General features: G+C 33.3%; 1 protein-coding gene across 1 annotated transcript in view; it reads right to left on the bottom strand.

Annotated features, from left to right (window-relative positions):
- Positions 1-325: 325 nt before the first annotated feature.
- Positions 326-11,519, bottom strand: part of LOC115879976 — a 36,622-nt gene continuing 25,428 nt past the window's right edge. Inside the window, exons 2-3 of the mRNA XM_030897049.1 lie at positions 5,956-6,159; positions 326-652 (exon numbers count right to left, since the gene is read on the bottom strand). Coding sequence (XP_030752909.1) covers positions 549-652; positions 5,956-6,159 — 308 coding nt within the window. The 3' untranslated portion in view covers positions 326-548. The remainder of the gene's footprint in view (positions 653-5,955; positions 6,160-11,519) is intronic.

Below are 11,519 nucleotides of genomic sequence, written 5' to 3'. Positions count from 1 at the left end.
TAACCCTCCCAAAGTTTTTAACTATCATAGTTTCAAAAGTTAACACAAAAAGATTTAAACATCTTTTTAAAATAACAAGGCCGAAGATGTTACAGCATGTTTGATATGACGCTTTTCACCATAGCAATACAAATTGGATACTTACTTCTTTGTTCTCTTTACGTGCTCGTCCTCACTACAGTCCGTTTCCCCTATCGAGATCAAGGAGAGAAATTCGCTCTGTTACTGGGTCAATGCTACGAATTGAAAAACGGATGTATCGGAGAAATATTTTCTTATTTTATTTTTATTAATTAAATCATTTAATTTGGTACAATGATGAGGATCGTTTCACATGGTGAAACAATTAGGTGTAGAGCATGTTTTTTTTGTGATATTTAAATGATTCGTGCGTGATGATGGACGTGAAATGATAATAAATGAATTTGTGATTTTTGAGATTTTCAAGAAATAATTTTTTGATGGTAATATAATAAATTATTAGTAAATCTAATTGAAGGAAATAAATAAATTACTTATAAATACAAATTAGAAGAGGCGATCACAAGTTATCTAGTGTTGTATGCTTGGTATGCGCGATATGCCATGTCGGCAGCTTCTCTTCTCCTTCTGTAATGTTCGTGACCGCTGCTGGCATGTATTACATGGTGTCCTAAAAATAACGATAGTGTCAATTAGAAAAGTAGAAATTAAAATTTAATTTATGCACCCATGTTAAGAATATACAATAGTTTTATAATGAACTACTTACATATAGTTCTATACAAAACATACTATACAAAATATATACCATACAATATAGTACTATACAAAACTAATTATATTAAAAGATGTTAACTATATAGGGCGATTATATATTCAGGCTTCCAAAAATACTTTATATTAGGTCTTTTGTTTGTGAATTTTGTTTCAATTTTTTACATAAATGGCGGCAATAATAACGAATTTGAAAATATTTTTGTGAACATATATGGTAATTATAAACAATTCAAACCAAATTTGTATATTTTTAAATGAAACACGCTCTATTCTTGTATCATAATCGCTGCTAATAGCTTCTAATTCTCGACTATTTTAAATGAAACACACCGTATTTTGTATCATAATCGAACAAGGTTCTGTTTAATCTTTTTCTTATATTAAGCACATCCTATACCTAAAATCGATATATAATGAAAAAATTGTGTTTTTAATTATATATACAGGGTGGTCCGAACTGTATTCCGGAAACTTCGGCAGCACATGCTGCAGATTAAAGTAAGTAAAAAAGTTCGTATAAATGTATGTCCTAAAATGCTTAGTTTCGGAGATATATGGTGTAGAAGTTTCATTTTTATTTCGATTTTTTCCAAATAATTTCTAAAGTAACGTTAATATTTTGATGAAAATTAGTATTTGGGAGTTTTTTGACATGAGAAATTTTATTTTGATGTCCATATGACTCCTACTTGTAGAGGGCGCCACCTACATAAAAAATGTCTCTTGGTAACAATCGCTACGAGCAACCGTTCTCAAAATATTTAGAATGAGAATAGTCAATACATGTCATTATTGACAAAATATAAACACGTTGAGTAGATAGTTACTTGACTGAAATAATAAATTTGGGAAACTTTTATTTTTTTAAATTAATCATAAATTTGTCTGTGAAAAAAACGATGATAAAACAGTTTCTGTTGAACTTTTGGCACAAAAACATTACAAATTTATCACTTGAGTCTACTAACTATTTAGTCAACATAATTTAATTTATGTCAATTATGATAGGTATTATAACAAATATATCGAGAACCTTCACTCGTAGCGGTTTTTACCAAGAGACATTTTTTACGTAAAAAACTTCGTAAATGTATATTTTTTACTCAGTAGTTTTATACAGGTACGGACAAAAAGTTATTACTCTTCAAATCAGTAAAAAAATATGTAGCTGGCGCCCTCTACAAGTGGGAGTCATATTCACATCAAAATCAAATTTATCATATCAAAAAACTCCTATGTACCAATTTTCATCCAAATATTGAGGTTACTTCATAAATTATTTGGAAAAAAATCGAAATCAAAATGAAATTTCTACACCCTATATTTCCGAAACTAAGCATTTTAGGACATACATTTATATGAACTTTTTTACTAATTTTTATCTGGAGAATATGCCGCCGAAGTTTCCGGAATACATTTCGAACCACCCTGTACATCAGACAAGATTGCACATTATGGTACAGTCCTTCCTGTTAAAAAAAACTACTCGATACGACATTATGGTATTTTTGGAAAGGAAATTTAATGGTAAATCCACTCAATTAAAAAATAGTATTCTATTTAAAAATATACAATTTTGGTTTGAAAATATGTTTGAATCACCCTGTATGCTGACAAAAATATTTTCAAAATGTGGGTTACCATTGCCCTCATATTACGTAAAAGAATTGAAATTAAATTCACAAAACAAAAACCTGATATAAATCTTTTTTACAAGTCTGAATCACCTTTTATATGGCACAACTCAAAATTAAATGTAGTTTGCATTATTATTTAAATAAGGCTTTCCACAAAAATATACTGTCAAATTTCAGAGGATAATTTTTATCAAAAAAAGCTTCTCTAAAAATGGATCCGGAAATGCAAAGTTTTTAAGATGCAGGATGTTAAAATTCTAAAAAATATATTTTTTTGTAATTATCTTAAATACCCTGTAACTCATTTTTCTGAAATTTGTTAGTGGCATTACTAACAAAAGAGCTTCAAAGGCTAAAATTATTAAGTCCATTGGCATCCCATGTGGCACAGCATCGAAAATAATAATTGTGAAAAATGTATGCCACTGACCTGTATTGAAATTTGGTATATTTTTTAGATTAAGTAACTAAAAATACATCGTTTGTTTCTTGTAGCATATGCCTATCTAGTGCTGTTTTTGATAAAAATAAATAAAATCAAGTTATTGTAAGTCTGTGTACTCCAATAAAAAAATTAATAAATCATTTCAATTTGTAACTAAAATAACCGCCGGCCCACCGGCCCATCGATCACTAAAGACGAGATCGAAAAAGCCATACTTAATTCTAAAAATAACGAAGCTGCTGGCCCAGATGAAATTCCTGCAGAAATCCTTAAACTCCTAGATGAAAGAGGCATAACAGCACTATATAAAGTATTTAACACTATATATGAGACAGGTCACTACCCCAAACAGTGGTTGCGTTCTACCGACCTGCCTAAGAAGACCAATGCCAGAAAATGTGAAGACCATAGGCTTATCAGCCTGATGAGCCATACCTTAAAAATATTTCTGAAAATCATACACCAGAGAATTTACAAAAAATGTGAAAGGGACATAAGCGATTCACAGGGGATAACTTGGGTCTGTATAGACAACAACTGAAACAGGAGTAAGAGATGCGGTGATATTTGTCTTACATTTTAAATGGAATTGGGCAGGACATATGGCTCGGATAAAGGATGGACGGTGGACAAAGAAACTTGTGGGGTTTAGGCAAGGGTTAGATACAAGGGAAGCGATAGTTGCAACACAGGTGCTTGTCCAGAACTGCTACGATCAGAAAAAGGATGTGTACCTGTGTTTCATAGACTACGAAAAGGCATTCGATCTCGTGAAACACCACAAATTAATGCAGCTGCTCAAAAGGCTTGATATAGACCAAAAAGACATACAACGCATCGAAAACTTGTACGGGAACCAAACAGCACAAATAAAATTGGCCAATACCATGTCCAATCCCATACAAGTTAGAAGGGGGGTGCGACAGGGTTGCGTGCTGTCTCCACTCTTATTCAATTTGTACTCAGAGGCTATTTTCCAAGAGGCTCTAGAGGACGTGGAAATGGGAGTCAAAGTTAACGGAGTGTGGATCAATAACATCCGCTACGCCGACGATACGGTCTTGATTGCAGATAATATACACGATCTACAACAACTGGTCAACAAGGTAGGAGAAAAGAGTAAAGCAATGGGTTTAAACATAAACATGAAGGAAACTAAATTTATGATAATATCCAGAAATCCAGATGTGTTTAAATACTCCATTATAACATTTAATACAAGGCCCATAGAGAGAGTAGATAAATTTAAGTACTTGGGCATCTGGCTCTTCGAAGATTGGACATCAGACAAGGAAATTAAATGTCGCATCGAACAAGCTCGGCAGGCATTCTTGACGTTCCGAAAAGTACTTGTCTGTTCTGATTTTGCCCTGAACTTCAGATTAAGATTCGTAAAGAGTTACTTGTGGTCGGTGCTCCTTTATGGTACAGAAGGTTGGACATAGAGAGCAGCTGCCATTAATAAACTAGAGGCTTTCGAGATGTGGCTATATCGCAGAATTCTAAAGATACCTTGGACGGCCTAGGTTAACAAATGAGGAAGTTCTGAGACGTGTCCACAGCGCGAATTGTTTGAATTGATTAAGAAGAAAAAAAACTTCATACCTGGGGCACATAATGCGAAACCCCAAATATCAATTCTCGCATCTGTTAATCGAAGGTAAGATCGAAGGCGGGAGGGGTATCGGAAGGAAGAAAATGTCTTGGCTGAGGAGTTTTAGACAGTGGATAGGCCTACACGATGTACAGTCGTTAATAAACACCGCCAGGAATAGAGAAGCGATGGAAAATGTTATCGCAAACATCCATTAATGGATTTGCACTAGAAGAAGAAGCTGAAGAAGAAGAACTAAAATAAACTACGAAAATGCTTTATAACAAATTTAAACAACAATTTACAATTTATAACATTGGAGTTCAATATTACCTAAAGCAAATGCAAAAAATAATGGTATTCCAGTTAATTACACAAACATAATTTTTAAATTGTCATTCTGTATCTTTAAACTTCCCATGGACACATGTTTATAGGAACTTGTTTCCATATATTTAGATGAGAAATCATTCCCTGAAATTTGCTAGTATATTTTTCAAAACTCTGTAGATCGCCATATTATGAACTAATTACATGTTTTTATAAAATATTTCGTTGTATTAAACACATTCTGTACTCTAAGACGATATACACTTATTAGTTTTCAATTTTTTTTAATAAATCTGATTTTCTCACATAATTGATATTTTGTCTCTTTTGTCATAAAAGTGACTATCTGTTTAAAAAAACTATTAGTTAAATACGTAAAAATGTGAAATGTGAATAATTCTCTTCTACTGGATTATTCCATTTATGTTTTAAAATTATTATTTAAAATATGGAACTTCTGAAATTAAAATTGAATATAAAAATACATCTATAGTTCACTCACTTAGTAAATACTATTAGAATTATGTCGCAGAGTTAGCCTATGAAGAGCACCATCTTCCATGTTCAAAGCCAGAAAAATTTGATTTTATAAATGCGAGGAAACATTCTAAATTATTATACAAAACTTAGTCTAATAATAATATGTTCATATTAATAAAAGTCGGTATGACTTTTCAGAGTCAGTCAGATTTTTATAGGAAATGTATAGCATATTCTTTAGAAAAAAATATAGTTTAATCAATCAAATCATGATTTATACAGGGTGGCCCAGAAATGAATGCAAGTATTTTAACTGGTAGTATATAGTTCAACCCCAAAAACACGCCTCATAGTGTTTTTCACGAAAAAAAAATTATGAAAATTCGGAATTTTTGGAAGAAAAAAATATTTTTTTTAGCTTTTAGTTAAAAACCATAATTTATTGATAATGTGGCAACATAGGTAGTAAATTAAATTTACAAGAAACAAATTAAAAAATACTTGCACTTATTTCTGGGACACCCTGTATTATACTGTAAATTGAAAAAAAATATTCATTCGTATTCTTAAAATATTGGAGTAAAAATCATAAATAAAAACCCCGACATAGTGATTTTCTGGAATTAACTGGAATTTTTTATGAAAAAAATTGAAATTTGCTTTTTATTACCCTGTATTTTTTAATTATTTTGAAATATAAAAAGTATTACCGCCGTCGTCGTCATGGTGTGTCAACTTCTTCAAACCGACAATGACTGATAACATAAGGGCAAGGGCTGAAACCATGAGAGCTTTCATGGCTAGCATACCGACACCACCCAGACCAAGGGCGGCCATCATCTTGCCCATCATCAGGCCCATCACTGCTATTCCGGCACCTCCACCCCCTCCTCCTTTTTTACCTCTTCCGGTACCTGTAAATAAAATTGTTTTATTTTATATTTTTTACATGCATATCAGAAATATACTATTGTTAGTAGTATCTGTAGAGGTTATATAGTAATGTATGGCAATCGTTTCTTTGATTTTATAGAACATAACATAAATAAACATAACATCAGTAAAAATTAAAAACAATTTAAAAAATAATCATACAGAAAGTTTGAGGCTTTTTGGTTTTACCTTATTACATAAGTAATTGTTATTAGGTAGTAATTGTTAATTTTGAAGTTAACTTGATATAATGTCATTTTAACAGAACATCAACGGTTTCTATAGACGTATTTATTTGAAAAAAACTAAAGTGTTCTCAAATATGATATTTGCATTCTGATATTTTAAATAGTTTTTTGCTTCCGACGACGCGACGGGAAGAGATATATACGTTCCGAAACGTAATGTATTTTTTTGCCCGTTAGGCAAATTTGTTTATTAGTAAACCACTGCTGACAATTAGTGTCCGTTGGATTGACGCAGCAGTAGTTTTCAAAAATAGCTATTCTATTTTGTAGATTTTCTTACAATGGTGAAATACCCATAGAACTATTTTTGAAGATAATGTATCATACGAAAATAATATGAATTAAAAAAGTAAAGGTTAAGTTAATGTGTGCTTTTTGCTGCTAAAGCAAATATCTGGACACTATAACCTGGACAAGGTATAGTCTGTTTACGCGAAATCCGAACCGCGGTCCTCGGCCATATCACTATCAATGGCTTAACGACTTGGCAAGTGTCCAAATTGATCTCATTCGGTCTCAAACTGACGTGAATAAGCACTGTATGTCAATAGAGTTTACACTCTTGCCATGGCACAATAGAACGACAGAATTTCCATACGCTGACCTGTCCATGTCCCATCCACTCTCATAGTCTAACGTCGCTTAACTTCGGTGATCTATCGGGTCCCGGTGTTTCAACAATTACAAAGCAACATTTAATTTTAGAAACAAACCATGACAAATGAACATCTTTCAAAGTACTTATCGAGAAATGCATTGAGTATAATAGGTCACTAATGCTTGTCTTCGTGGATTTTGAGAAGACCTTCAATTCGTTAGACCACTGGAAGCTTCTGGAGACATTAAGTGAGAGTCGTATCCTTCATCGATCGCAATCATAAGACATATATGTGATAATGCCACAGCAATCGTAAGATTATCGACAAACAATGAACAGACAAATTCAATATCGAACAAAGGGTTAAGACAAGGCGACACCACTCTCGCCTAAATTCGTTGCAGTGCTAGAAAGTATGTTAAAAATGATAAACTGGGATTCAACAGGAATTAACATCGATGGCAAATTGATAAATCATCTTTGTTTTGCAGATGAAATTGTTTTATTAACAGACAACATACGGGAAGCACAGAATATTCTGGATATGCTCAATGATGATTCAGAAAAAGTCGGTTTGAAAATTAACTTGTCAAAGACACAATACATGACAAACCTAGTACTGAGTTAAACATTACTAGTACAAATTTAAACATTAATAACACACTTTTGGAATAAGTGCGTATATATTAGGACATGATATCCGTATTAGAAGGAATAATTATACACTAAATCTTACGAATAATAGGTTTGTCGTGGGCGGCATTCGGTAAACTAAAGTAAATACTGAGCTCTAATCTTCCAATATGTTTAAAAAGAAAGGTCTTTAACTAGTGGGTCTTGCCTGGCCTTACGTATGGAGCTGAAACACTTACTTTAAGAAAAAAGAACATAATGGAATACAGAGGTCATGCAACGGAAAATGGAAAGGTTCGTGTTGGGAGTTACACTTAAGATAAAATATCACAAAAGGCCCAGGTAATAGATTTCATCAAAAGAATCATATCCCTCAAATAGAAATGGACAGGACATCTGGTAAGAAGGATGGATAACAGATCGGACCACAAAAATTAGAGCATGGTATCCACGACAAATTAATAGACCTAGAAGAAGACCAAACTTGAAATGGGACAATGATATTAGGAAATTAGCAGGGATAACTTGGGTCTGTATAGACAACAACTGAAACAGGAGTAAGAGATGCGGTGATATTTGTCTTACATCTTAAATGGAATTGGGCAGGACATATGGCTAGGATAAAGGATGGACGGTGGACAAAGAAACTTGTGGAATGGAGACCAAGACACGAGGCATAGAAGCAGAAAACGACCTCCTAGTCGATGGACAGATGATATTAAGAGAGTGGCTGGAAACCGTATTCAAGTGGAAAAAAAGAAAGAAATCGCTACAATTAAGGGACATTTGTTCAGCAGTGGACGGAATAAGCTAAATGAAAATGATGATGATGATTTAATTTTAATCAATTTACTCTTGGTTTTAACTATCTACTGACGAATATGGTTGGGGAAATCGGCGTCTAGATTTCAAAATTAACTATTTTAATACGGCATATATGATGAAAAATATAACGACGTCAGAATTGGCATGAAAATAGAAAGATCTTTGTCATTTTATAAATACAGTTAAAATTGGAAATGTTGCATCGATCGTCATTTTCAAGCCAGTTGGTTACTGTTTTTATTCGATCATGCCGTACTGTGCGTCTATATTTCTCTCCTAGTACCAATGATACTCTACTAAATTGTATTAATAAAGAACGTACTTAATGTTAAGCCACGTTTTTGTACTTAATACAATGCGGTTATTTAATAAAGCCGCCTTATGCATAACGCTTCTGTGCACAAAGCTCCGCTGCAAATTCAATTTCCTTCCTAATTATATTCTCGCCGCAATTAGAACATTACGGCACTTATTAAATCACGGTTTAGTATGGAAGATTATCGAATAGTTTGGTTTAAACTGTCCCGCTGTCGCGCGTCGATGATATTAATTAGTTTCTAATTTTGCCACTATGGCGACTGAAATTTATTTTTGAGATCGGGCTGACTCGATAATGTGATCCTATTAATTCTGTATTTGAAATGAGACATTGACGAATTCGATTGCAGAATAAAATTGAAATTATTACTGGTTTAAAGAAGAAAGAAGATTTTCATGTACGTGAATTAGTAAATATTAAATAGACATTTTAAAAAACTAAATTTCTAAAAGACTAATGCAGATTCTGTGGGGAAAATAAGGAAACACCAAAACACCTCATTACTGATTGTGGCGAGACGACAACCATACACACGATGAAGTTTGGTATGGAGAACAAACCCCTATAAAACCAATTCAGATACTACCTTTTGTCAAAGTCCTGAGACTGATGAGTTATAACTCGATATAACTCAAGAAAGGAAGACACACTAGATCTGTAAGAAAAGGTGATTAATCCTCCCATAAATTCTATATTTTACATCTAACATAACCTGGACCAAATTTAATAAAATGAGGAAAGATTTAGCCGATCCTCTTAGTAACAAACTAAAAACTAAAGAGTCTTAATTTCCCCATTGTCGCTTATGGCAGAGGAATTTTTTCGAAACATTTTGGAAAATCGATTTTGCTTATTTGGTATTATGTTGTAGTGGTGTACAGGGTGGTCCAAACTGTATTCCGGAAACTTCGGCAACATATTCTGTAGATAAAAATAAGTAAAAATATTCGTATAAATGTACTTCCTAAAATGCTTAGTTTCGGATATACAGGGTGTAGAAGTTGCATTTTTATTTCGATTTTTTCCAAATAATTTCTGATGTAACGTCAATATTTGGATGAAAATTGGTGTCTGGGAGTTTTTTGACATGAGGAATTTGATTTTGATATCAATATGACTCCTATTTGTTGGGGCCGCCACCTACATGTGTTTTAATTGTTTTGAAGACTTTTCCTTCGTACCTGTATAAAACTACTGAGTGAAAAAATATACATTTACGGCGTTTTCTGCGTTTTTTTTTTGTTAGAGAAGAGGGGAAGCGATTTACCGCCGAAGTGTGGGATTCGATGCGAAAATGCGGTACTAAAGGATAATACCCACTAAACCCCTCTCCTACGCTAGGTGTTGATGCCGATCGCCGTTAGGCATACGGAAGCATCTACTCCTCCTTTTACTCGTCCCTCCGTCGACACTGAATCATTTTAGTTCTTAATCTTAATCTTGATTATCACAAAATTGATTATCACTAACAGGAGCCCGTGCAGGACAATTTACACAGATCTAACACGTCTTGCGGCCACTACATCGTCCACTTCAATAAGAATGTCGAGACACAGCTGGTCAACAGCCTTCCAGCAATGCTCGTCACGCAGCATAACCGTGATGAGGCTTTCCTCAATCAGAGGTCCTGTGATGGCTTCCGTCTCAGTTCTCAGTGCCGCATATCGGTCTCAGTGCCGCATTCCAGTAGTACACGTGCCCGGCATCCTCTCTACGTAAAAAAGGTCTCTTGGTAAAAATCGCTACGAGTAAAGCTTGATTTTCATGCATCCGTTGTCCGACGATACGATAATACGATATTCATTTTATTGGTTGAGTTTAAAGGCTTCAATTGTTTAATCATTTCTAACCAATCGAAGTCTTTAAATTCAACCAATAAAATTAACATCGTATCATCGTATCGTCGGATAACGGATGCATGAAAATCAAGCTTAATGGTGCTCAAGATATTTAGAATAAAAATTATCAATACCTGTCATCATTGACATAAATTTAACATATTGACTAAATAGCTATTAGACTAAAATCATAAATTTTAAGTATTTTTGTGCCAAAAGTTCAACAGAAACTGTTTTATCATAATTTTTTCGCAGAATAATTTATGGATAATTTAAAAAAATAAAAAAATTTCAAATGTATTATGTCAGTCAAATATCTATCTACTCAACGTGTTTATTTTTTGTAAATAATGACATCTATTGCCTATTTCCATTCTAAATATCTTGAGAACGGTTACTAGTAGAGATTTTTACCAAGAGACATTTTTTCCGTAAAAGGTCACGGAGATGTATGTTTTTTACTCAGTGCTTTTATACAGGTAAGAAAATTTATTACTCTTCAAAACAGTTAACACACATGTAGGTGGCGCCCCCTACAAATAGGAGTCATGTTGACATCAAAATCAAATTTTTCATGCCAAAAAACTCCCAGACACCATTTTTTATGTCAATATTGACGTTACTTGAAAAATTATTTGGAAAAAATCGAAATAAAAATGAAACTTCTACACCCTGTATCTCCGAAACTAAGCATTTTCGGACATACATTTATATGAACTTTTTTACTTATTTTTATCTGCAGAATGTGATGCCAAAGTTTCCGGAATACAGTCCAATACAGTCCAAACTGTATTGGACCACTCTGTATAGTTGTAGTCAATGTGGTGCTGAATGTGGACTTTACAAAACCGTTTCGTTTTTAAAATTGACACTTTTCGTT

This window comes from Sitophilus oryzae, unplaced genomic scaffold (genome assembly GCF_002938485.1).
Source record: "Sitophilus oryzae breed Bouriz unplaced genomic scaffold, Soryzae_2.0 scaffold_1603_pilon_pilon, whole genome shotgun sequence".
NCBI classification, from domain to species: Eukaryota; Metazoa; Arthropoda; class Insecta; order Coleoptera; family Curculionidae; genus Sitophilus; species Sitophilus oryzae.
This window is presented reverse-complemented; position numbering and strand designations above follow the sequence as displayed.